The sequence below is a fragment of the Camelina sativa genome, chromosome 16 (assembly GCF_030686135.1).
Source record: "Camelina sativa cultivar CO46 ecotype springtype chromosome 16, ASM3068613v1".
NCBI lineage: Eukaryota > Viridiplantae > Streptophyta > Magnoliopsida > Brassicales > Brassicaceae > Camelina > Camelina sativa.
Genome location: NC_141895.1, coordinates 8,421,684 through 8,447,764, shown reverse-complemented (window position 1 = coordinate 8,447,764; position 26,081 = coordinate 8,421,684). Strand labels below are relative to the sequence as shown.

General features: G+C 35.2%; 6 protein-coding genes, 1 long non-coding RNA gene and 1 pseudogene across 8 annotated transcripts; 3 read left to right on the top strand and 5 right to left on the bottom strand.

Moving 5' to 3' along the window:
• Positions 1–4,311: 4,311 nt before the first annotated feature.
• On the bottom strand, positions 4,312–6,109 carry LOC104750220 (transcription factor TCP8). Its single transcript, XM_010471986.3, has one exon. The coding sequence runs from the start codon at positions 5,742–5,744 to the stop codon at positions 4,548–4,550; it is 1,197 nt and encodes a 398-aa protein (XP_010470288.1). The 5' UTR covers positions 5,745–6,109; the 3' UTR covers positions 4,312–4,547.
• Positions 6,110–7,583: 1,474 nt separating this feature from the next.
• Positions 7,584–10,947, bottom strand: LOC104750218 (uncharacterized protein At4g06598). Its single transcript, XM_010471985.3, has 5 exons — positions 10,595–10,947; positions 9,302–10,034; positions 8,925–9,000; positions 8,688–8,814; positions 7,584–8,212 (listed from the first exon to the last, which is right to left on the bottom strand). The coding sequence occupies exons 2-5, from the start codon at positions 10,012–10,014 to the stop codon at positions 8,010–8,012; spliced, it is 1,119 nt and encodes a 372-aa protein (XP_010470287.1). The 5' UTR covers positions 10,015–10,034; positions 10,595–10,947; the 3' UTR covers positions 7,584–8,009.
• Positions 10,948–11,463: 516 nt separating this feature from the next.
• On the bottom strand, positions 11,464–12,464 carry LOC104753510 (uncharacterized). Its single transcript, XM_010475754.2, has 3 exons — positions 12,461–12,464; positions 12,167–12,370; positions 11,464–12,088 (listed from the first exon to the last, which is right to left on the bottom strand). The coding sequence occupies exons 1-3, from the start codon at positions 12,462–12,464 to the stop codon at positions 11,661–11,663; spliced, it is 636 nt and encodes a 211-aa protein (XP_010474056.1). The 3' UTR covers positions 11,464–11,660.
• Positions 12,465–14,602: 2,138 nt separating this feature from the next.
• Positions 14,603–16,680, top strand: LOC104750217 (uncharacterized). Its single transcript, XM_010471983.3, has one exon. It carries the CDS (start codon positions 15,180–15,182, stop codon positions 16,443–16,445), a length of 1,266 nt encoding a protein of 421 aa, XP_010470285.1. The 5' UTR covers positions 14,603–15,179; the 3' UTR covers positions 16,446–16,680.
• Positions 16,681–18,620: 1,940 nt separating this feature from the next.
• On the bottom strand, positions 18,621–19,394 carry LOC104750216 (uncharacterized). Its single transcript, XR_761560.2, has 3 exons — positions 19,278–19,394; positions 19,087–19,180; positions 18,621–18,933 (listed from the first exon to the last, which is right to left on the bottom strand). It is a non-coding gene; the product is annotated as an uncharacterized LOC104750216 (long non-coding RNA).
• Positions 18,655–19,487, top strand: LOC109129593 (jacalin-related lectin 15-like; annotated as a pseudogene). Its single transcript, XR_015585083.1, has 2 exons — positions 18,655–18,831; positions 19,070–19,487. The product of XR_015585083.1 is annotated as a jacalin-related lectin 15-like (transcript).
• A 305-nt stretch (positions 19,488–19,792) lies between these two features.
• On the top strand, positions 19,793–20,826 carry LOC104750215 (dirigent protein 19). Its single transcript, XM_010471982.3, has one exon. It carries the CDS (start codon positions 20,119–20,121, stop codon positions 20,674–20,676), a length of 558 nt encoding a protein of 185 aa, XP_010470284.1. The 5' UTR covers positions 19,793–20,118; the 3' UTR covers positions 20,677–20,826.
• A 3,589-nt stretch (positions 20,827–24,415) lies between these two features.
• On the bottom strand, positions 24,416–25,983 carry LOC147925297 (protein PHOSPHATE STARVATION RESPONSE 1-like). Its single transcript, XM_087491948.1, has 6 exons — positions 25,506–25,983; positions 25,343–25,419; positions 25,218–25,260; positions 25,074–25,131; positions 24,935–25,004; positions 24,416–24,772 (listed from the first exon to the last, which is right to left on the bottom strand). Exons 1-6 carry the CDS (start codon positions 25,975–25,977, stop codon positions 24,431–24,433), a joined length of 1,062 nt encoding a protein of 353 aa, XP_087348074.1. The 5' UTR covers positions 25,978–25,983; the 3' UTR covers positions 24,416–24,430.
• Positions 25,984–26,081: the final 98 nt, after the last annotated feature.

Below are 26,081 nucleotides of genomic sequence, written 5' to 3'. Positions count from 1 at the left end.
AGTTCCGAACTGATTTTAGAAGTAGAAAGTTGAGAGAGTAAAAAATAAGTATTCTTGTCCCCCTAGAAGTTTTTTGGACCCCCTATTTATACTAAGCCATTACAATTAATGTCATATCCAATTAAGGCCCAAAGATCTCGCACTCCGTAATAAATGAGATCTTTGACCAATCCTCCGATCTCCGAGGTGATTCACCCGCCGTTATGCTCTATTTCACTTCTCCAATCGAGCATGATGGGCTGGGCTCTTACGTAACTTTGGCCCGTATGGCTTGCTGGTCATGGGCTAAGGCCCATGACCTGAGGTGACTAATCGCGGTACCAACAGTCGTTCTCATTAGTTTTAAACTCAAAGGATACTATATCACAAACTAGAGATGGACCTGTGCGTTGCACGGGTTTTGTTTATTTTTAATCAGTATATTATATATAATTATAGAATATAAATATATATATATATATATATGTATATGTTTATTAGAGGTCATCCATTCTTATATTTTTAGTGATATGTGCATTGTTTATGTATGCTTGGTTTTAAATTACATATACGTTATATTATTACTTTTAATTAAATAATATAACATATCCTAAGGATATGTTTTTTAAATAATTATTAACCTAACATTCATGAAATCCAAACTTTTGTATCACTTATCTTATTTGATATAATAAAAATAAAACATATCCTAACGATGAGTTAAAACCAAATTAAAATAACTGTATAAAAACCTAATTTTATGCATAGACTTATAAAAAAAATAAAATCAAATTCATTCCTCAAATAAGTATTTCCAACAATTGAATGGGAACATTTTCTAATTCTTTTTCGCCCAAATTACCTTTTTATCTATATGAACAACATAATAACAATTAATTGAATTTCAAGTCTAAATATATTAATCCATACAATAAAACAATTTTCTATAAAATTTGTAGCTCTTTCGATTTCTGCAGTTTTCCGGTGAAATTTTACGCATCTTTATCAAATATAACAAAAGATAATATCTGGTAATAAATTATATTTGTACCTGCTGTAATAGGGCCGTAAAAGACTCCATCTTGTAGGTTTTTCAGGAGTTCTTCCAATTTCATTTTAAATACACGACATTTAATATCAGGTCTCTCATTTGCAATCTCATTTTATATGTTCGTTCATTTCTTCCCATTTTGGATTTGCTGTTCTTGTAATGAAAAAGTTCGGATTTCCATACCGTCTACATATTGTCATTGCGTCTCGATAATTATCTACCATGTATAGCGGTCCGCCTGTGAACGAATATAATGAAATTATTTCTTGGTCTGCTCTAAGTTTTTTCTGATTATACAGATAAAAGTTCCTACGTTCTTGCTCAATAGCAGTGTATGCATCAACTACATATTGATGGAAAAGACGGCCTGAACGAATTATCGTTCTTAGAGATGTCAATCTTGAATGTATTTGGTATGCATAATACTCGCACATTGTAACATATGACCTCTTCGTAGTATATCCTTCTCTATATGGAAAGGTTTTTCCTTATAACCTTGTTCACCATATGGAAACAATAAAGGACATTGTAGATACATGTACCATGGATGTAAAGAGTTGATTTATTGTGATTTGTGCATTTTTGGATGCACTATAATATCTCTCTCACAATTTGGAATAGACATGTCACCCACAATAAGTCCAGTTATCTCGTCTCCTTGTGGAAGGTCAAATTGTCTACCACGTTTTTTATTTTTTACTAATCTGATTAAGTATTCTTCAATTGTTCCGGATTTGTATCTATCTCTAGCAATTCTGAACACTTAAGCTAACTCGTTGTATTCGTCAAGCATGTCAATCAATTAATCCGCTGAGAATACTTTCATTCAACTCATTGTTTTTTTTCTTTTGGCAAGTGCATTAAGACAATTTTGTAGTTCATGAGCGGTATCATATACGTATAGCTACACAAAACGTGGTAGAGCTCCTTCGTCTGGTAGTAGAGATCCAATTTTGTGGTAATTTTTACCATGCATACGAAAAGTGAAGGGACCATTTCCTGAATTGATATCATAATCAATTTTTCCACTCATTGATGTAAAAGCAAGCGTTGAATTATATGTTCATATATTGTTCCGAACGATGTTGACCGTGACAATAAGTCATCTAAGTAAGTTGGAGGTTGTCGAGATAGTTGTAGCACAACTCGTCCTTGTTGACAACAAATCAAAAATTTCAACTTTTTTCCACTTTGTTTAAGACTTTCAGATTTCCACACCAAAGCCTCAAGATAATTACATGTCAATAAGTCATTGTCTTCTCCTTTATTGTTTTCTGCATAAAGAACAATAACACTTTTATAAAATAATGTTATTTTGTTTGATAAAAAAAATGTTATTTTATGTAATTTTATTTAACTGTATAATTATTATATTAATAGAATTGTTACGAGGCTTGTTTGACGCTTTATTGCGGAGACATCTTCATTTTTGTTTTAGAGCATGATTATCTTTATTGTTATCTTCAATTATCCTTTTTTGTCATCAAAAATATCTTCAATTATCCTTTTTTGTCATCAAAAATATCTTCAATTATCCTTTTTGACATCAAAAATATCTTCAATTATCCTTTTTTGTCAGATTCTCTTCCAGATATATGTGGTTAAATTTAATGAGTTTGAATTTTTCTTAGTTGCATAGTTGTAAGCTGGGATCACTATATTTTGTAAAATAATATTAGTCAATGATGAAAAAATATGTATGTGAAGCTGAATATGAGTTTTATACTTACTCATTGATTTAGTTTGCTGACTCAGGCCTCTAGTGTAGCTAGTTTCATCCGCATATGAGTTTTATACTTACTCATTAATTTAGTTTGTTGACTCATGCATCTAGTGTAACTAGTTTCAGCCGCATATGAGGTTCACCTCTAAGCGTCTTCTCCATCATAACAATCTGATCATTATTCATAGTAGTTATATTTCTTTTGTTGGGTGACTTTTCATTCTTTTCACAGTTTCAGTTTCGATCTCTAGTGCTCATGTTTAAAAATTCTATTTGAGTTTGATACATTGGAATAACCTCTTCCTCTCTCTCTATATGACAAATATTTGAGAGACTACATATCTTTTTTTTTTTTTTTTTTAGGATTAGGCCAAAATTTCAATATAACATAGGATTGTTTTGAATAAATATAATTATTGTAGAAGGATTTTCTTTAGAAACTATATTTATCTTTATCGTAAAGTTATATTTATAATTTATTTTATGATTAGTAATTTTTTTATTTCTTAATTTTTTACAAAGATTTTTTCTTTTAAAATTGGAAATTTGTGTAACATTGACATTTGTCACAATCTGATGAGTTAGTAAGTTTGAAATTGACACTTGTCACGATCTGGTGAGTTAGTAAGATTTTTTTTTTTTAAATTAGAAATTGTGTAAAATTGACACTTGTCACGATCTGGTGAATTAGTAACTTTTGAAATTGACATGTGTCATGTCACGATCTGGTGAATTAGTAAAAAAAAATTCTTTTAAAATTAGAAATTGTGTAAAATTGACATTTGTCACGATCTGGTGAGTTAATAATTTTTGAAATTGACATGTATGACAATGGTGAGTTAGTAACTTTTGAAACCATACTTTATATAATAAGATATATAATTTTGTCCTATAAAGGTTCTAACTCATGATAGAACCAGAATTTGTTAATTTGGGGCTAATGCAGTTAATTAATAGAGGTTTTGTTTGAAATCTAGTTCGTTAGCCTGGCAAGTCATATATATACAAAGTAGTTTAAAATCTAGTTTGCGAGGCTGCATAAACAAGTCCACGAGAGCACGAACCGAGAACAAAAATCATATAGGTAATGCAAAAGTAGTGCTCCAACCGGCCCAAGATGTTCAGCCATGACACAACCTGTGGACCATATGTCTACTGCACTTGTGTACTCATACAGTGGCTCCAAAGTTGAGCTCTGGGGCACGAGATAGTCACAAATGTAAGATAACTTGGCTTCTCCTTTCACCTGACACGACATATTTTAGGCATAGACTAGAAAAAACTGTAAGATCCTTGTGCCAATGTGGTCGAAAAAGAAAGTATTAAATCCGGAAGCTTTAAACTCAGGTCCTCAAGGTACAACTACACGTACTCTAGTGGATGAGTTTCACATCCTTGTCCTCTTTGACTCTTTGTTAGTATGTATACAAAGTTCTCAAATCGAGGGAAAAACAGAGACAAGAATTGCGATTAAATTATGCAAATCTTTTTTTTTTTGTTTCAAATGCAAAATAAGTCCTACAAAAATATAAGAAAATCAACAATGAAAAATGAGAAATAGAAAAACAAATCACGGGTCCTATCATTCTTTCCTACTATACAATGAAAACATTCTCTACCCACGAGAGTCCATTTGGACCCAAACCTAACAATTTCTTCACACAAAAGACAAGACTACTAAACAACAACACACAAATGTCACAGCGAGCAAATCAAACGCAACCCGCTACAAAACGCTTAGAATTAATTTCTTACCAATTTCAAATGATCTCATATGATTAGTTTTACATCAACTCACTCAGAGCTATTGGAGTTCTCTTCTCTGCTTTCCTCATCATGATCACTCTGTTGCGGCTTCTCTTGATGCTCAACCGCTTGTTCCCCATTCCCGTTCCCGTTTCCGCCTCTCGAATAAGCCGCGTTCAAAGCGGCTAACATCCCGAGTTTCGAGTCCGGCATGCTTAGACCTAAGTTCTGAGTCGGCTGCGGCTGAGCTACAAACGAGCCTAGTTGAAGAGGACTCCCTCTATACTGATCCATCGGAAAACTAAACCCTGTTCCCGCCATAAAATGAGTCGCAGCTCCAGCTCCAGCAGAGTTCACAAATGGCCACATAGGAGCACGGTGGCCCGCCGAGTTGTTGTTGTTATTGCTACTACTCTCCATCTGATTACCGGGTGGCACCGGAAGCATCCAAAAAGTGTTCCCACCGCTAGACCTACTCGTCGGAGCAACCGCCCACATCGGCGCCGCCGCAGGATCCGGAGTTTCACTTTCTTTTAAAGACTTACTCTCGTTCTGTTTCCTATCATCATCGTCTTCCTTAGACAAATCAATCGATCTATACCGTTTCCTGGAGAAATTCTCACCGTCAGGAATCGTTTCCACCGGAGCTTGATTCTGGTGGTGGTGGTGGTGCTGTTGAAGATGATGATGAAACCCTAAAAGCGGCGCCGCATGAGCTGCCGCAGCCGCAAACGCACCTCCTTGTTCATCAAACTGATGTTGGTGGTGATGAGTCAATCCAAGAGCACCGTAAAGCGGCACCGATTTAGACGGCGGCGCCGAAAGAGTCGATCCGCTGCTACGAAGCGAAACACTCAAAGTAGAAAAGTTCGCCGGAATAGTACCAGTACCTGTAGCAGCAACAATCGCCGGCTCAGCTTGTTGAAGAAGCCATTCGATAGTTTCACCATCAGATTTATGACCTAACTCTCTCGTCAACTGAAAAACCCTAGCCGCACAAAGCGCTGGCATACGAATCCGTCGTCCTCTTCCGTCGACTTTCGTGTGACGGTCTTTAGTAGAACGCTTCGTTGTAGTCGCCGCCACCGCAGCCGTTGTTGTTGTTGAGAGTGTTGAGTCTTCTAAGGGTGTAGATCTGGGGACGATTGTGAGAGATGCGTCAACTAGTTGTCTTGCTCCTCCACCTAATCCGGTGGTGACGGCGGCGGCGGTGTCGTTGTTGTTACGGATGTCGGAGAGATCCATTTTTTTTTGTGGGAGAAAGGGGAAAGGGACAGAGATGAAATTGGAATTAGGGTTTTGTGGAAGAAGAAGAAGAAAATGAAACGAGTATGGATGATTCGATTGTCGCCTTCATGTGTAAAGTACTTGTGTTTCTCAGTTTGACTCTTGTCTTGTTCTTCGTCTGAACAACATCTAAGAGAGAGAGAGATGAGAAAAGGGTTTGATGATGTAAAAAGCAGGTAGATGACTTTTCCAGCAAACCCGAATTATTATTATTTAATTTTGTAGTTTTTTTTTTTCCCGTCATTAAGAAAAAAAAAACATTGATTAGTTTATTGTGATTATAAAGGTGGATTAGCCCATTAATTTAATTAATTAGGGGAAGAAAGAAATTAAGATGACCTTTCATAATTTTGTTGTTATTGTCTCTTCCCAACCATAATCCACCCACAAAGTGAGTTTTATTAACTTTTTCCATTTACATAAAAATAAGATTAAAAAGATAATTTAGTTTTTTTAAATTGTTTTATTATTTTTGTAACTATTTCTTAAGATAAATGAGATGAAAATAATAGAATAGTTTTTATTTTGTTCATCTTTTTAAAAAGGGAGAAAAACTCTTTTTTATTTATTTAAAGAGATGAAAATGATAAATTATCTAACTTTTTATTTTTAACTCAAACGTTGAATTTAGTTTTCATCCAATTTTTACTTTAAAAGTGACTACCATTCACAACTATGTAATTTATGATCAAATAAATAAATTTAGACATTAATTAATGATTTCACTATGGTAATCCAAAAAAAAAGTTTACTTATACAATTTTAGAAATAACAATATAGAGAATCGAACTAGATATTTCATTTTAAAAACATAAAGACATGAAATATTAAATAACAAAAATAAGAAATCGATTTTAAATAAAAGTAAATGAAGTTAATAAGATCTTTATAAGATGTAGGATTCCATTCCGTTGGTAGTAACCACAATAAGAAAAATAATGTGATACTATTATTCTTTAAAATATTCTAATTTGTGCGATGAAATTGTTATAATAGTATCTCTGAATAGTTAGATCTTAGATGAGCGACATGAGACATTTAAAAGTGCATGTGACGTTAGATAAGTGATTCATGATGTTATCACATGTGTTCACAAAAGGGATACGACCATACGAGAGGTTATACCTTTTTTTTTGTAAAATCCTATGTCTATGTCTACTACTATGGTTACCAATGAAAGCTTAAATCCTATGTCTCTACTGCTCGTATCAGAATTAAAGAGAACTGAGAACTTGCATTTTAACCATGTTAAAGACTTTGGAGCGACACACATGTTTCTTGAATTCTTGGTATTAGTTTAATAGATTTGTCGAATTGGGAAAAGAACAGATAAGCATCTTTTGGACAGCGAAGCGTGCGTAATTTGGCAGGTGGGGACAGCTCATCCAATCCACCTCCGTATCCCCTCCCATATATATATTTTAGTTTTGTAAGATTTATCAAAAGTCTTTTATGATTTTATCCCACTAGATACTCTTATTGTTTTTAACTTTTTTATACATTAGGTAAATGACACTTCTGAACCAAAAAAAAAAAAAGTGAAAGAAACTATACTCTTTAAGACTGTAAATGGTCTTGGAAAAAAAAAGATTATGCACTTTCAAATTGGGTTGTTTTACCCGTCAATACTTCAAAGATTATACTTCAATAGACTGTAAATATGAACATTTTTTTTTCCTTTTTTTCTTTTCCTTTTTTCTTTTTTCTTTTCTTTGGACAAACAAATTAAGCACTATACGTCTTGACAAAGAGTAATGAAACAAGTGTAGAGATGTGCCTATAAGGACCGAGGCAGAGTTAAAAAGCAATCAAATATGCTGACACTTAGGAAAGTACAGAAAATGTCATCCATCAACTTTACATGAAGCATTCACTCGAAGGGAATGCACCATTTTTACCAGTAACATAAAATACAAACAAACAGTGGAGATTCATAGTACAACTCCAGAGATGAGTGTTTTATTTTGTCCCATATCACAAAGTCGCTACAACAATCACCAGATAAATGAAGTCCAGGTGTCTGATCTTCGAACTAAACCACCTCAGGCAAGCCATCTGCTGGAATTAATATAGGTTTCCAGGTGCACTGGTGAGTTAACTTGTCAACCATAAGAAGAAAGAAAAACAATGACCGGGGAGTTAAAAACGTGGTGAGGCAGTAGATTAGGGCATGATATTGTTTGAATACCAAGTCCTTGATGATCTAATGAACCATTGGGTAGACTAAAAGTGGAATTGACCCATCACAGATACAGAGTCATGCCTACAGTTGGAATCCTTGGTGTTCAGGGAAAGACTGGAGAACTGAGACTCGAGATCTTTGCCAGTAGTACGTCCGCGAGTGGCTGATGGTTTCTGAGTTTGTTGTTGTTGCTGATACAGCGCTCGAAGTCTTCCAATCTCCTTTTCCAACACTTCCTGTTCCACTGGATAATAGAGGGAACTCATGAGCTATACAATCTCAAGTATGAATCTGTACTACTACTTTGCTACAAATTGAATTCTCTTTTCCAAGTCATAAATAAAAAGTGTGTTATGGTTGCTTTGAAATACAGCAAAATTTGTTGGTTAGTTTCTTTAACACAAGCATATGAATAATAACTTTAAAAAAAACAAAATTTAGAAAAGTATTATTCAGTCTAGCTCAAACTGAAAAATTCATAACATCTGACTAGAGTTTGAATCTAAAGAACTTAAATTATGAGTCTAGCATACTTCTTTGATACAAAATAGGATTCTCTTTTCCATGTCAGAACATACAATGTGTGAGATGGTTGTTTGGTATGACTACGTACTGTTCAATCACTAATACTTACAAACTCATACTCTAGCCTAGAGCTTGAACTTCGAATCTAAAGAACCTAAAAGAATCTTTTTTTTTAGATGGGTGCAAGAACTCACATTGTTTGATAAGCTTCTCCTGAGCTATACTTTCGAGTCGTTGCTTAAGAGCTTTATTTTCCATACTCAGAATAAGATTCCGCTGGTTGAGAAAATCAAGCTCAGCTGCAACTTTGGAGCCTTCTGCCTATAGAAACCAAAGAAAACCATACTTAAGTGCTCCAAAAATTGTTATCAAATACATATTTCACCAACTCTCTCTTTAAATGCAAGATTTTTATTTTTTGTTGGCCTTACCTGCAATGTTTGTACATTCCTTTCTAGCTCAGAAATGTACTGGAGCTTACGAACTCGTGATCGTTGTGCAAATTGCCTGCAGGAACCACCAACTAACTATGTTATAATACTAAAAATTAAAGTCCAATATCACTAATCATTCCATAAATGTTATCAGTATTGTTCATCTTTTACTACCTGACATATGATATTTATGATAATATTATTCAAAGATGTAAGTTATCTCAAGTCAATGAGACCAAATATCATATCACAAAGAATCAAAAAGCCGATTGGGTCATTCACTAGGGAGGAAATGGTAATGAATATATCTCAATATCAATTGCTATATATATATATATGTAAATATATCAAGAATGAGCAAAGAGATCACATACTGCTTGGCTCGTTTTGTGTTGTCAGCTTCATAAGTCACAGGCGAAGGATTGGAGTTGTTTTCCTCTGAAGAGTACAACTTCGAGTTCGGATCATGAGAAAGAGGTTCAGCGTAATTCTTTCTTTCTGATAGTACTGTTGCTTCTTGAGACATATATGATGATCCCATATTTTTCCCACCACCGCTCTCTCGAGGGAAAGGTAGCCAAGAAGGACGAGCCCCAGAAGCCACCAAAGAATCCCGCTGTCGACTCTTCTGTTTCAGAAAGTTAGCATCAGGGTAGAAGGCAGCATCCTGAGCATTTTTATTCCGATCAAGCTCTTGCATCCCCCTGGAAGAAACAGTATTCCTATAACTGAAATCATTTTGGAGTGTCAAACTTATGTTTGTAGCATTAGCCACGTCTAGATACGCGTAAGAGTCACTTGATGAACGTCGATGACCACATTTGCGAGCAGGACTCTCTGGCTCATTGAGAAGATCATCAAGCCAAAAAGGAAGCTCTTCTACCAAATGGCTCTCGGAAGAAGTCCTCTGATGGTGCGTTTTCACATCACCAAGCTTCTGACTGTTCCTTGAACCAATCAAACCACTAGGAATGTACTCAAAATATGATGCTGATACACTAGGAAACGGGATTTTTGGAGGGAGCAAAGCATGCTTTCCTGGGTACATCAAGTTTCTAACACTCTGTGATCCTTTGGAGCTTGCCATTACCTAACAGCCACTCTTGCCTGCCAAAATAACATAAAAGATCAATGCAAACAACAAAAGATCAATGGAACAGATAGATCTGATTATTTAAACCAATGCATCAAAACCCACAAAGCAGGTCTTTTTATGGTTGACCTTAGAAGGCAGAAGGCTCATACATTAAGGGAAACGTTTTTGATAATAACATCAAACAGAGATCAATGCAACATCATGTTCAAACACAGAACCAGCTCATACAGACCAGACCAGACCAGACCATGACCAGCTCATCCCACACATATAGTTTGCTTTCTCATTAAGCTAGATTAACATATACACAGACTAATACTATCTAATCTCAACTAATCAAACTTCTTACTCATCGAAGCTCATCACTATTCTTTTGTCATCATCCCTCATTTCCCAGCAACCAAACAGTGAAACAGTCAGATACTACCTATACTTTAAATATAAAAAATCCATAAAAAGTTTTTAAGTAAAATCAAAAAGTTTCTTTTTTTAGAAACTATGACAATCAGCTAACAGATTCGTCTTCTTTGTTACAAGTTCCAACTAAAACAAGAAGAAGAAGAAAACTAACCAGTCGAAAGACAGATCCAAATCGGAGAAAAGAGCAGTTGGAAAATGATGACTCCGGCTTTGCCTCAGTCCACCGGAGATCTTCTTCTCTTTTGGAAACTCTTATCGTTGAGTTGAGGAAGAAGAAGAAGAAGAGGAATCTCTATTGACCTCAAAGAAGGGTGATAGAGAGAAATTTTTGGAGAATTTAGTCCTCAAAAGTAAAATAAAAGCTTTCTCTTTTGTCTGAAGGCCTTTTGTTTTTTCTTACTTTTAGTATTTAAAAAATAGTCCCATATACTTTATCATATTTTACAATTTACCCTTTTGAATTTTGGAATTAAAAATGAAAAGTCTTTTTCTTTTTCCTTTTAGATTAAGGAAAAATTGTCCGATTAATCATGGAATCGACTTGCTTCATAGAGCAGCTGAATTGTCTTTTCAAACAATGGCATAATTTGTTTTTTCTTTTACAAAATCTCATAACTGTATTTATATGGATATTTCAGATCAGAATTAATGTGTGATATTATTGGTCAAGGTAGTGTAAGTAAAAGAAACAAAAGTAAAAAATTATACTTTTGTTTTTATTTCTTTTATTTTACATCTTTTGAATCAGTAGTTTAATCCCTCTTATTCGAGATAACGTGATTTAGTGAAAATTAAACTCTAATAAAAAAAAACGTTAACCATTTGAATTTAAAAAAACTTCACTATTTTAAATTTTTGTTTAATCTAGTATTTCTATTTGCTTAGTTATTTTATTTCTTATGGGTGTTTTTATTTAGCATTGAAAATGCTACTGTTCTCTACGTCTAATGGACTATTTTCAAGTCGAGATTTAAATACAACAGAAAACATATATACATTTCTATTTTCGTATTTCAATTCTTTTTTTTTTTGTCATCTGGTTAGTATATATTGAATAAAGAGGTGAAAATACCCAGGTTACAAGATCCCGATTAGGGGAGGCAAATCTTAAAAACAGACTGTCCCATGAGTTCTATACTAAGTCATTTGTGTTAACATGACATTTACCAAAAAAGTTCCCCAGCCTTTTAAAACAAAGGAAGTCTAAACTTCACATATCAGCTCAAAAGAGAGGATGGGACTCTCTCATTCTCAAAGAGCTCCCTCAGCCACGAAGGAGAGCTTTCCGCCACATAGGAGTTGATACGATTATCCCTAGTGACACTTTGAGCAATAAGAGTAGCTTCTCTATTTGCTGATGATTCCTCTAAGACAAGATTCCATTCCAAAAAGCCTTCTAGCAACTTACCCAGTTCTTCGATTTCCCATTTAAAGGATGGCCAAACTTGAGGTCTTTGCATATAAGCTATCACCGTGTTGTCTTCGAAAGCAAAGATGACCTTATTGACACGATGTTGCAACATGCTTTCCATTGCCCAGATAAGCCCAACAAAACTCGTCTTATTCTTCAAATTTATCCCTTTGAAAGCTCTACGGCTATGGATAAGCACTTCTCCCCTCTCATCACTTAGTACCCATGCACTCCCTGCCAACTGATTTCTTTTTGACCATGCGATACCAATATTACATTTTAATCATCTATCAGGAGGGGGATTCCACTTACCATCATGAAAGTTCTGAAGGACAGACCTTCGGGCAGTAGTTGTTTGTGTACTCTCTTCTCTTGGCTCTTCGTTGGAATCTGTTCGTTGCGCACAATACTCATAAATCTTCTCCACTGACTCAATAGGAGAAAAACCTTTACCTTCAAAGATTTGCAGATTCCTATTCTTCCATATCCTCCACACTATCCATGGAAAACTTCTTTCTTATGTGTTGTGGCCATGCTTTATTTTCGTATTTCAATTCAAATATGCATTTCTCTATGACTCTATGCGTATACGGTTATACTTATTACCCATGAGAATAATCCAAGATTTGTAGGTAATAGAGATATCATGATTAAAAGAGTTAGAAGTTGTTTTTAGATGTTACTATAATATATATACGAAAGAGCATATTGATAGACTGACAGAGACATTAATCTAGTTACAATTTACACGTCAAAAACACTACAACACAACACAAAGGAAAAGAGGATCTTTTGTCGAAGATCATGTTTTTAGCATATGGGCCATTTATTTATTAAATTTAATTTGTTAATATAATGATTGGTGAGTTGGAATTGATCTGTTACCTAACTTAAAGTGCAACAACATGGGCCAACTTGAGTTTTTATTACATTTCTATATTTATAGGTTCACAAAATGACAAAAACAAAAATGTAATCTCAAATTTAAATTTTTCTCCAACATGACTTTCACAAACTTTACTTTTAAATCCAATTCTCTTGTTCCCGATCGAGTCTGTGGCGGCCCCTTTGTTTCCACAACCTTATAATGTTTTATTATCCATTGTTAATCACTGTGTTAACTGTTAACTAATCATTAATCACCTTCATATTTAAAACTGCTACTTGTTTATTTACTTTATTATCATAGACTTGACCTATACTTTTCTATACTATCCTTGCATTGCATGACCTATACGTATTTATAAAGTTGGGGGGGGGGGGTATAATATAAGGTAAGTTGGGCAAAAAATAGACCATATCACTACAAAAAGACTATTGCATGTTGATGAAAAGTGATTGATTTGTATGAAAAAATAAAATAATAATTATATCGTTGTTTGTAAAAACTAATATAAAAAGTGTCACAAACTGTAGTGAAGTAATTAGAAACGGCAGATTTTCTTATATGGGGCTACATGAAAAGTTGAATTTAGCCAAAAAAAAATTCAGTCGTTCAACTTCGTCATCCATGGTTAACATATGAATGAAAAATAAGCCGTGGTTCAGTAACCATGGCTAATAAAACCGCAATGGTAGATGTATATATGTGACTAAAAGTCATGGTTAGAAACAAGACACGATATAACTACATACGTTTAGTGGCTACTCCTACCTACAAAAATATAAAATGCAGCAAATCATAGTCCAAGAAAACTAGCCATTACTTTAAGGTGGCCAAGTGGTGATACAAATAACACCTAAAATAAAGAAACTTTTTCATTAAGGATGGCTCTACCAGCCTACCACCCAAGAAGACATGCTATTTTATAGGGGGTGTAGAAATAAAATTGTTGAAATGTTGTATGTGTGAAATGATCGGTACATCGACGGTATGTGGTTCCCACGAACGAACGTCGACAAAGAGGAGTTTAGCCAGGCCGTCTCAGCATTTTCTAAAATCCTAAACCAAAAAGAATTTTGGGCCTTTTCCACCTTATAATTTTTTTTTTCTTTTTTCTTGGGCCCTTTCTGTTAAAGTTTTTTTTTTGAAATAACAAATTTGGCATGAGCGCTTGTAAAATGTACTCTGCCACCCCTTAAGACGGGCCTGAGTTTAACCCGTATTGCAAACACTAAAGTTAGTCTCTGTAATGTAAGGTATTAAATCCCAGTCCAAGTAAAGGAAGAGAAGATCATGATTTGTTTTATTAGTTTTAGATGATAAGTTTTTCATTAGCAATCAATCAAATTTGCTAAGTAAATTCTGATTTGATTTGCACTCATGAGTCATGTCTCATTCTAGTTTCAGAATGAGAAAATCCTTTGTAATCATATTTGCTACATTACATAGACGAGAGAGAGAGAGTCATCGGTATCGGTTTGAGATTAACTATGCCAAAGTGAACTTTATATTATTGTAGCAACATGATTGCATAATTATGAATGAAGAACAAACTAAACACGTGTAAGTAAAAGAATATATACATACGTGTAAGAAGATAATTTAACTTCTTGTAAACTGTGCAACGAGTTTATTGTTTCATTAACCTTAAAACAGAGTCAAAACAATTAAGAACTGGAATGAGTTAGCACTGATGTGGACGTACCTTAATATAGGAAGGTGGTGAGGTTACTTGGATAAGAAGTTAAGATCCCCCATGAATTTAAAGGAAAAGATCTTAAAATAGATAGAGGTATGGCGTAAAGAAAGGCTTAAACAAAACAGCAAAGCCCTTTATAATTTCAATCTAACTCTCTCTCATCTCTTGCGGGATACAAAAAAAAAAAAAAGAGGAAAAACTTAAGCCTGAAGAAATCAGCCAACAGAAATCAATTTAACAAAAAACCTCTTTCTGCTCTCTCTCTCTTTTTCAAATCCCATATGTTGCTTCCTTGAGTTTATCTATGAATTGGAAGCAACATCTGAGGATCCATTGATTACCAGACAAAACTTATATTTTAAACAAAAACATATTATTTTTGTGTGTGAGAGCGTTAATGATGAAATAGCAGATTGAGAGCAAGAAAGAGGTATATTAGTTGATAACCGCGATATGGAGATTCAGAGGATGAGGCAGTTGATGTCCCTTTGGTCTAATTTGAAGAGTAGCCGCGTATCTCTCACCGGTGGGAATCATACTGCCGCCCGGTTCTGCACTCGCTAGGCTCGCCTCTTCTCTCGCTCGCTCCCTTTTCTTTCTTCCTTTATTTACTTCCTTTGAATTCTCTTTTAGCTTTCTATTCTCTTCTCTTCTCTCTTTCCTATTCTTTAACTTTCAACTGCGCTTTTTTTCGCATTCTCTCTCTTTGTCTCAGCTTTTTTTTAAGACAATAACAAAAAGATATGGTGTTTGTTACTGTCCAAGACTTTCACTCCATGTGCCAAAAGCATTTTCACTACCTCTTGAAAAAGAGAGACCGTTCAAGCTCATCTTTAAACTCTACGGATTCTTTCCTAAAGGCTTCTCGTTCTGAAGTCTTGAGTCTCTTTATGAGATCAACGCTTTTGGCTTTGTTGTTTCTGTCATTTACTTGGTTGAGTCTCCTGAAATATGGAGCTACTTCTGCAACCGATCCATCTAAGTCGGTTGAATCTGACCTTCCTGAGCTACTGCCTTTGCTTCTCAACGATTTGGAGAAGGAAGGTCTTTTTAAGATGGGAGACAAAGCACTCTTCCTAAGTGGTGGAGATGATGAGGTCACTGTTTCTTCATACTCTCAAACAGTGATCGAAACTGATATGCTTCTTGTATCTGCAAACGATCAGGAGATGCAGAGCATGGTCCCAAACGAGACCTTTGATTTCGCCTTTGCGCATTCTCGTCACATTGACTCTGCTGAATTTATAGACAGGATTCTCAAAGTTGGCGGCATCCTGACCGTCCAAGTCAACCTTCAAGATCTTCCTCCAAGTTTCTTGAAACATCCAAACTACGAAATAGTCTACGTAAAGAGCTCTGAGTACACGGTAATGACGATGAGGAAAACAGGGGAAACAGAGAAAAAGCAGAGCTTAGTTGCCACAGGGAGAAAACTTCTCGGCATCACAGAAGAAGATACCAAAGAAAAAGCTTTGAGAAAGCTAGAGGATGTTCTCCTTGAACCACCAAGAGCAGCTTCCAGGAAGTCAAGAACGTACTTCAAAAGGACAAGGTACCTCCCGGACCTTATGGGAGACAATATGGACCTCGAGAGCTACTCGAGGCGAGTGTTCATTGATGTGGGCAACGGAAAAGGAAGCAGTGGAACGGAATGGTTTATTCAAAACTACCCAACAAGGAACCAGAAGTTTGAGATGTACAAGATTGAGACGGTGAACGATGAGATGAGCCTAGAATCTGAGAAAATGGGCATGACGGAGTGGCTGAAAGATAATGTGAAGGAGGATGAATACGTGGTGATGAAGGCGGAAGCGGAAGTGGTGGAAGAGATGATGAGGAGCAAGTCGATCAAAATGGTGGATGAGCTTTTCTTGGAGTGCAAGCCAAAGGGTTTAGGGCTAAGAGGAAGGACGATGCAGAGTAAGAATGGTAGAGCTTATTGGGAGTGTTTGGCTCTCTATGGCAAACTCAGAGATGAAGGAGTTGCTGTGCATCAATGGTGGGGTTGAAGTTAAAGAACATGGAGACAGAACTGAGAGAGAATATTCGCCAAGCCAGTCTCTTTAAATTTTATTGTATGTGTCTTTTTTGTTTTTTGTTTTGTTTTTTTTTTTTTTGTTTTCTTTGTCCTTATGTCTGATTTATTTATATTCTCATCTTGTTATCATCAATGTGTTGTTGTGTTTAAAGTATTTTGTTGTGAATTTTGGGACTAATGAGCTTAATTACAGATCTTTAGTAAAATCCTGTTGAATTTTTTCTTATAGATATTTCTACTAAAAGAAGATATCAGTGTAGACTTTTTTAGCTAAACAACAATTTACAGATTTTCGTCGCATGATATGTAGAAATCAGTTTATATACTTTGGTATATCCAATTTTCTATATAATTCGTATATATCCTAGGTCGTTGTTTTGCCAAAATATTTCAAATTGTAGAATTTGATAGGGGTGAACCCAAATTTTTTCTATTTTATATAAATTATTTGGTTCATACCTGCGCAAGAGTAAAGAGCGAGGATAATGTTTATAAAGAAATTGATATCTAAAAGGTAATTTGTTGTTAATTTTAAATGGTGTTAACAGTTTTGTTTTAAAAAAATTTATAAACTTTTGATTAGGGATGTTAAATCAATAAATCCGAATTTACTTTGAATTATTTGTGGAGGGACAATACTTGAGTTCACTCCTAATGTATATACATTGATTGTAAAATTACTCCTTTATTCACTTGTATACATCATTGTAAAATTAAAACCCAAACCAACATAATTTCATTATAATTATAAAATTCAAATTTTAATCCTCTTTTATAAACCAAATCGACATAAAACTTTGATTAATTAAAATCTAAACCCTAACCACACTTTTATAAATCCAAATTGACAGATAATTTCGTTTTAATTATAAAATTCAAATTTTAACCATCTCACTTGTAAACCTAAAGAGCCTAAATCAACGTATAATTTTGTTTTAATTGTAAAATCTAAACTCTAATCCTCATTTATAAACCTAAACCGATATATAACATTGTTTAATTGTAAAATATAAACCAAGCTAATATTTAACTTTTTCTGTTATTAAAAACACACATAATTTGCTTCTTTAATTTATTTTGATTTTTAATATATTTTGATTTATTTTATAAATATAATATTAAATAGAAGATTCTGATTGGTTGAAAAAGGAGGAGATGAATAAAAGGGATTTTTCTTATTGGATTTTTTTTTTCAAATTTTAGATTTATAAATAAAGTATTTAATAAAATCCCTATTTTATATTGTACTAGATAAGGTTCGCGTAAAGAGGGTTAAAAATTTATTGAAGTAACTAAAATCTAAGTAATATCCTATAGGTAGTTTATGCATATTCTTCTAAGATTACACATATTTGGATGAATATCATATTTTTAATGGCATTTTTAATAAGTTTTTTGAAAGGGGTATTTTTAAAAAGTGGTATTGAAAAAGAGGTATTTTTAAAATTCTATATATAAAACAAATAAATTTCCTAAATGTCAATAATAAAATTATATTTATTCAAATCACACAATATCAAATTATATAACTTATTAAAATATAATTATACATACAGATTTCTCGAGTTATTCAATTTTTATTGTTAAGCTTTCATAATAGTTTTATTTGGTAATGACCATTCGAGGTAAAACAAATATACTGTACATGATAAAAATAAATATTTACTATGATATTCAAAAATTCGGTTTAAGTTGTTCATATAAACTAATATATAAATTAAAGAGTTAAATGATTAAAATTTAAATTATATTGTCATATGAAGTGCAATAAAACCTAGTAATCTAATTAATTTAAATTTAAATTTCTTTTATATTACACAATTTAAATTAGATTGCTAGGTTTAGTTCTAATAATTTTTTCTTTGTAGTACAAAATGATTGGAAATGAAATACCAAATCGTCTTTTATATAGAAATATCATTATATTACAAAACTTGAATTAAATAAACAATAGAATGATCTTTATTCTTTATAATAAGTTTAAATGAAAATGAATGGAGAAAAAAGTCAATTCATAGTTTATGTAGCTTCAGTTACAATTTTGTATTAAAGTGTGGATTAATCGTACATGTATAATATATATATATATATATATTTAATAGAAAAAATATTATATCTTTAGGAATTAAATGTCAAATTGACCAAATAGTGAAACATTACTTTTATACCCTTTTATATATATGATTGCGAGTAGATATGGGATGATGGAGTCCATGAAGGTGTATCACAATTCACAGATCTATATACAAGAAGGTTCTACAGGTGGTATAGCGTCCATCAAGTTCGACTATGTCAAAAATGGTCAACCTAGAGCTGGATCAACCCATGGTGACAAATATCAAAATTTCACCGAGTGTGTACGTCGTCGAACTCTATGTTTTTGGCCTTTTCCTTCATCGACTTTATCAAATCCTAATTGTGTTCTTCACTTCTACCTCTTAAAGAGGTCTTTGTAATACCTGTTTAATGTGTACGGTTTGGAATACCAATCAATGTATACAGTTTTTTGTTAAATTCGGTTTAGACTTGGTTAGTCTTTTTATGTGTAAATGTTTTATTTGATTACAATTATTATAAAACTGAATTGTTTTGCAGTTTGATTTAAACCATACCTGCGATGAGCATATCTTATCTGTGAACTGTTACTACGAATCTACGATGAAGGTGAGATACAAGGACTTGTGATCAAAACCAACATCAGGACTTCTGCATACATGGGATATAACGTTGGTACTACGTTTGAACTTGAATTGAAAGGTAAGAAGATCATTGGGTTTCATGGATCTTTTGACAAAAACCTTACCTCTCTTGGAGCTTACTTCGCACCGATTTCTCCTGCCAAATAATTTGCTTGATCATGACTCACGAGCTTGATAATGTTGCTTCAATAAGTGCGTGAATTTGTACAACTTTACTAATATATCATCGTCTATACGTGTCTTTGGGTTGTCATATTCCGTGTTAAGTTTAATTATTGTCACTTGGAATAAATAAATGTTTTTTTGCAAACAAATTTTGACTTATTTTATGAGAATATATATATATGTTCTGGCTCCATGGTTAATTTCATGTTACTTGCACCATTACATCAGTCCACTGATATATTTCGAATTTTCAGTATGAGATGCTAGTCTAACCATCATCTGATGACAGGACATAATGCAAAATTTGATACATAAATGCCATTGTTACTTTCCAAGCCGTGAGATTGTAAAACTCCCAAAAAGTTTAGTTTCTTGCAGCATCCTAAGAAAAGCCATGTTCAACATATTATCTCCAAAATCATGTTATATATTTCAAATAGTTTTCCAATTTTTTTGTTTTTTTTTTTTTGTCAATTTAGTGAAAAATATTAATTAATCTATGGTCATTGTTTCTGTCCATGAATATTTTCCCTATGTTCTTACTTAGTGTAAGAATATACATAATTCAACAACGTTCTCCATAAGATACCATCATACCATCATTTTCAGTGAGTTGGAGCAGGTACACCAACCCCATATATCATTACATATTCACACGACCTTTCACTTTCTAGAATGTCCTCTCCATCTATAATTATGTCTACATGCACCAAACCATAAAATGCAATTGTAGCCACAAAACCCACTAAAGTCCATCCTCTCTACTCTCCAGTCTTCACCATGGCCAGTTTTCTCTCATTGTTTCTTATTTCTTCTCTAACCCTAGCCGCCGTCCTAATTTCCGTCACAGGAGAAACCCTCGAATCTGATTTCTTGCATCACAAGAAAGAGAAACTTACTCATTTCAGAGTATACTGGCACGACATCGTAAGCGGCCAAGATCCGACTTCGGTACCAATCATGAATCCTCCAAAAAACTATACAGGGGCAACGGGGTTTGGTCTAATGCGTATGATTGATAACCCTTTAACGCTCGCCCCAATATTAAGCTCCAAAATGGTGGGAAGGGCACAAGGGTTTTATGCGGCTACATCTAAAGAAGAGATAGGGTTATTGATGGCTATGAATTTCGCGATTATTGATGGGAAATACAATGGAAGCACGATCACAGTGTTAGGAAGAAACTCGGTGTTCGATAAGGTGAGGGAGATGCCGGTGATCGGAGGAAGTGGACTTTTCCGATTTGCTAGGGGTTATGTTCAGGCAAGAACGCATGTGTTTGATCTCAAGACAGGGAACGCTGTAGTAGAGTATAATTGCTATGTTTTGCACTACTGATTCTTCTTCATTTCTAGTTTATAATACTTTTTTCTTTTGGTTTGTTTTTTTCCTTTTCACATAGTGGTGGTGGGAGACAGTAGTGTCTTTCGTCACGTCACTTTAACTAATTTTCCTAGATGCGTGAATATATGATTTTTGCTTTCTTAATGCTTACGTACTCATTATACTATACTAAAGATGAAAAGGAGACCCATCAAAGCGTACGTAAAATAAAAAGTCCACTATTAATTAGAGTAGATAAACAATCTCATATTAGCATTTCATTCTTCAATTTACACAATCTGGAGAGAAAGGAATGCTCGGTTACACAAGTCATCCTCGCCTCCATCAGCTGCTCTCATATATCGGATATCAAGAATACAATTAGGTACGGTGTAGACTTGATCCATCCTCTCAGGCTGGTTTCACTTGTTCCAACCTTGAGTTTCTTCTTCTGTTGCTCTTTGTTGTTGGATTTTTATTCCCAACTTTGTAATCGTTTCATATATAAAATGGTATTTCTTTTCATACATATGAAAAATAAAATAAAAGAACAATCTCACAAAAAATATATATATATATATATATATATATATATAATCTCACAAAAAGAAGCATTCATGTAATTTATCACTAAACCATATAAGTTCCAACAACAAAATCCCAGCTTGGGAGGACCCCATATTGATCTAAATGAATGTGTACAAATATTTTCCGGTCACACTAGTTGTACCATTAGTTTGTTTTTGCAATTGTTGTGGCACTATCATATCTAATTGAAACATAGTTTCTCTTATGCTGTATATACCATTATCATATACTAGCTATAAATTTCTTAATTCCACCTAATCTATAAAATTCTTCCCAATTAACCAAATTCAATTAATTGTATTTTACTATTTCTTGATTAAAGTAATTTTTTCCCAAATCGATTTTGGTTTATAGGAATTTGAAATCTTTATGCCAAAGAGGTACAAGTTCTAAATTGAATTCGGGATAACTTTTCTAACCTGGGTATACTCTAATCGCGAAAAAGTAATCGTGATTTTACGTTTTCAAATTTCAATTGCATTTAATTGAATTTGGTTAATTGAAAAGATTTTTGTAGCTGGAATATGTGATTCTAATTGAATGCTTATAAAAAGTGTATCATCATCATATATCCTAAAAAGTATATATAGAGAGAATAAAAAACTCTCTCACGGTGAATTGACCTTAGTGCAGTGGCCAATGGTAAGTCCTTAATGCACAAGGTACCATCACACGCGAGAACGAGTCCCGCTCCCTACGAGTGTAGGGATTTGGCTAATGGGCCGGCCAGTTGTGGCCCAATGGTTGACAAAAAAAAAACTCTCTCAGGCACGATTCCCAAGGACTTTCTTTCAACCACGTTTTCCGACGCCAGCGGAGCAGATTTAGCTGCTTCACCTCCTACTCGTATGCGATCTACTTCTTTTAGTGTTTCTTTTGCAACTGTTTTCCCCAATTTTTCTCTTTGTATAAACTTTTTCGGAATCTTTTCCCCAACCTTTATACGCTTTCGCTGACTTTTTCTTCACCAGAGATGTCTTTTGCTCGACAAAACTCTCTGCAATTCTCGGGCAGCTACTACAACCTTCCTCCACCTTGGCGATGTATTGGAACTAGGATTTTCCCCAGTGGACCTAGTCTCCAAGATTGATTCAACTCACGGCCTATGTCTGCTTCCACTGATCCTTCACGCACCGGAGAGAGTTCTTGCTATGCAAATCCCTCCGCCAAGCTCGGACAGACATATCCTTCAATCCTCATTCTGGCAAACGATTGTGACTCTAGGGTTTTCCCCAGTGGACCTAGCCTCCAATCTCGAATCAAGCCACGACCACCGGCTAGTCTCGTTGACCTATCACTCAACGGAGTTGCTCACTACTCTGCACAACTCTTCGATAGTGAAACTAGGGTTTACCCTGGTGGGCCTTGTCCTTTCTACTGGCCCGTTAATCTTATCAAACATAAAACCCACAGATCTTGAGCCCAGGTGCATAAACTATGAACTTATTTTAAGCCTGTTTCCAGTGGTCTTTCGATATTGTGATTATAAGAGTGGTCGACACCGTCTGCAACTTCTATCGACGCCCCTGGATCGGGTCACCTTTTATAATTTGCAAGTCCTGGTTCAAAGCAACTCCTCGCAGAACTATGTTTATCAAATCTCAAGGCTTTCAGGACTTCCGCTTCTAATCTCTAGCCACTCCATGGGATAACTGAAGATCGGCTTTATGACCCCGGCTCCACGGAAAGGTGGTTCCCGATACTCCTAAAATCCCCTGCTTTCATGCCTAGTGATCACTGCGCCTTGTCATGTCCAATATATTAACATCGGGGACAACTTCCACTTAATGGTTGATCTAACTCTAAACCCATGTAAGCAGTGGCGGATCTAGAAGATTAAATAGTCTGGGGCACCCAACATAACCCTAAAGAAAAGGAAAATTCAGTAATTAAAAACATGGAAAGTATAATAAAACATTTTTGAAAGAGAAAAAAATGGCAACTGATGGGAATTGAACCCTTCTCCTCTTGCATAACATAGGGCACTCTTAACCAAATGGACTAAGTCATGTTATTGTTCATACATCATTTAAACTAATTTTAAAATGTTGTATGGGGCACATGCCCTGCCTCCTTTACATGTAGATCCGCCCCTGCATGTAAGTCCATCCATGATCCTTTGTTCCATGTGTTGAAGCCATGTTTTAGCCAATGGTGTGATCAAGATTATGTACTCTATGGATTCAATTTGAGAATTAATGCATCATTGTTGCTATGGCTTTGCGTTAATTCCTTGCGAATCATGGTCTTAGTATCCCATTTGGCTTTATCTTTTGAACCCTCTTGTTGGAAGTTCTTTGGCATATGGATTCTGAATCCAAATGACCTCTTTGAGTATGGCTTTAGTATATTCAAGACCATACTCCACCCTGCGGTATCTATAGCCTCTGAGCACTTTCAACATTTCTCAAACTATTGTCAAGCTGCTTCTCCGTGTTCTCCAACCGGCGATAATCTCAGCTTTGGCCCCTTGCTTAACGCCAAGTCGTCTTATGACTGTGTCTATCTTCTCATCCAGTGATTTGATCATGGAAGAGATTGTCGACAATTTTGACCTCTCATGTAGCAAGTTTTTTCAAGGATTTGGCTCAAAGCTCTCAAGAACCTCTTGTTGACTAATTCAACCCTTATCTATCTTCCTTGTTGTTGTTTTGGCATTGGGGAATGCCTTTTTCTCTTGCAGTTTAAGCAATGCTTGTATGAACTTTATCTCGTTTTGAGTAGTGAAATGCAAGTGGCTTGACAAAAAAAAAAAGAGTTGAATGCTTATAAGGCCATGTGCATTGGTGAAGGACAATTTTTGGTCCTTCAAATATTTTATTCTTATTTTTGGTCCTTCAATTTTTGGTATGAGCATTGGTTGTCCATGATTCTCTTTGCTTCTTCAAGTGGATCATCCAATGGTTTGGAACCAGAACTTTTAACTTCTCATTTCTCCTCCAAACTCTTCAATAGTGCAGGATAAACCCTGAGACAGGTTTATTCATTGCAGGGATATGTAGAAGAATTGCGGAGTCTGGAGCTTGGTACGTGGCATGATCTGGCTCATATCTACATAAACCTCTCACAATGGCGTGACGCACAGTCATGTTTCTCGAAATCAAGACTCATCGCGCCTTACTCTTCTGGTCGATACCACACCGAAGGTATCACCTTCTTCCCGAATGAGATTTAGAAACAACTATTTGAAACACATCAAGACGGTATTGTTGATAACTTGTTCATCATACCACTTGGCTGGTGTATTGTACAAGAGGCAAGGGCAAATAGAAGAAGCAATGGAGGCGTTCACAACCGCTCTAGACATTGATCCGATGCATGTCCCAAGCCTAATATCAGAAACCCTGGTTTCTTCTGCTACGAGCTCCTTTGAAACAGCAGTTTTCTTGTCTTCTTGTTCAGATTTGGCTGCAGAATCTGATGTTGAGGCTGTCCCTTTGGTAAGACCCGAGTTTTGCTTCTCGAACATCATTTGCAGGTACTTGCCTTGTTCTTCTATCCGGAGTTGCAGATTTCTTTGAATCTGCAGGCATAGGAGAAGAATATACTTGCCTTAATCATTTAACTCAGAATACTTAGAATCAGGTTTCACATCTTTACACTTCTACAACTACCATCCAAACACTATCAAAAGCTCACAACAAAGGCCTAGAAACCAGAGCTGGCAGTGCCTTTACTAACATACCTCGAGCTGCTCATGGAGTTGCTTCTGTACTTCCATCTGAAGCCGCAGAGCCTCTGTAATACCTATCCCACTGTAGTATAAATATCTGTTAATAGTGCAGCACTTGTGATGTCATGTCACCAGAAATAATAAACCTTACCCTTTCAAATCAAGAGATGTTATATGTTCAAGCGGTGTCAACTTCTTCTCTGGCGAACCTGTAATGATCAAAAAGACTTTAAATTTTAAACTAATTTCTACAGAATAAATCATCAAGGAAGATGGGAACGAGTTCGGTATCTACCAGTTTCTGATGGCTCTGGCCGATATCTAGCTGTCCTATATTTCTGAAAACAACACCATCTTTTATCAGAAGACAAATTCTATACATGTAGCAGCATGAGTAGGGAGGAAAATATTAGTAAGAACCTGCAAATGGCTTTTGACATGATATATAGTCAAGCCTTCAACTTTCATTATCTTCAGTACACCTTTAGGAGTAGCTCCTGCGTAAAAATATGAGTTAACCAGAAGAAACAAAGAGTTAACCAATACAAAGTCTATGTGAAAGCAAAGAAAAACAAATGCTCACTTTCACCGCCACCAAGACTGTTGACAGCCTCAACAAAAGCCTCGTGAAGCTCTGGAGTCCAACGCATACGAGCCTTGCCCGTTCCGTTATTGCTATTTGAAGATGTTGTGCTAATAGGTCGTAACTCCACGGATGGCGAAGGTTGCTGCTGAACAATCGGATCTTCATCGGTGATCAAGTGGTCAGCCCAATCATGCCAATCACTTCGTTTTTGAATGTCATCAAACGCAGCACCAATGCCACCATCCTCCACATGACTGCTGTTTTGAATCGCCGCGTGGGTTTCAGGAAAATCAAGAAACTCTCCAGGCAGTGAATCATGATGACACCAAGAACTATCGTTGCTCGATGTATGCAAAGCCGCAGCCGCAGACAAAACAGGGGTTTTGGACCGAACTCGTTGGAGTTGAAGAGGAGCAATTCGAGTTCTCAAATTCAGTAAAGATGCGTTTTTAACCTCAAAACAGAGCATGGAGAGAAAAACAGAGAATTCGGGAATTGGGTTAGGGTTTATAAGAATCTTGGAGCGAGAGGAGAAGGACTCAAAGAAGGAAACAGAGCAAGAGAAGAAGACAT

Excerpts from the sequence above, each read along its gene's own strand:
- LOC104750220 (XM_010471986.3), bottom strand. The coding sequence starts at position 5,744 with ATGGATCTCTCCGACATCCGTAACAACAACGACACCGCCGCCGCCGTC.
- LOC104750218 (XM_010471985.3), bottom strand. The coding sequence starts at position 10,014 with ATGGCAAGCTCCAAAGGATCACAGAGTGTTAGAAACTTGATGTACCCA. Across the intron at positions 9,001-9,301 it reads AACACAAAACGAGCCAAGCA|GCAATTTGCACAACGATCAC; the intron begins GTATGTGATCTC and ends TGGTTCCTGCAG. Across the intron at positions 8,815-8,924 it reads GGAATGTACAAACATTGCAG|GCAGAAGGCTCCAAAGTTGC; the intron begins GTAAGGCCAACA and ends TGGTTTCTATAG.
- LOC104753510 (XM_010475754.2), bottom strand. Across the intron at positions 12,089-12,166 it reads CCTTCAGAACTTTCATGATG|GGAGTGCATGGGTACTAAGT; the intron begins GTAAGTGGAATC and ends ATCAGTTGGCAG.
- LOC104750217 (XM_010471983.3), top strand. The coding sequence starts at position 15,180 with ATGGTGTTTGTTACTGTCCAAGACTTTCACTCCATGTGCCAAAAGCAT.
- LOC104750215 (XM_010471982.3), top strand. The coding sequence starts at position 20,119 with ATGGCCAGTTTTCTCTCATTGTTTCTTATTTCTTCTCTAACCCTAGCC.
- LOC147925297 (XM_087491948.1), bottom strand. The coding sequence starts at position 25,977 with ATGCTCTGTTTTGAGGTTAAAAACGCATCTTTACTGAATTTGAGAACT. Across the intron at positions 25,132-25,217 it reads GCCAGAGCCATCAGAAACTG|GTTCGCCAGAGAAGAAGTTG; the intron begins GTAGATACCGAA and ends TGATCATTACAG. Across the intron at positions 25,005-25,073 it reads ACATCTCTTGATTTGAAAGG|TGGGATAGGTATTACAGAGG; the intron begins GTAAGGTTTATT and ends TTTATACTACAG.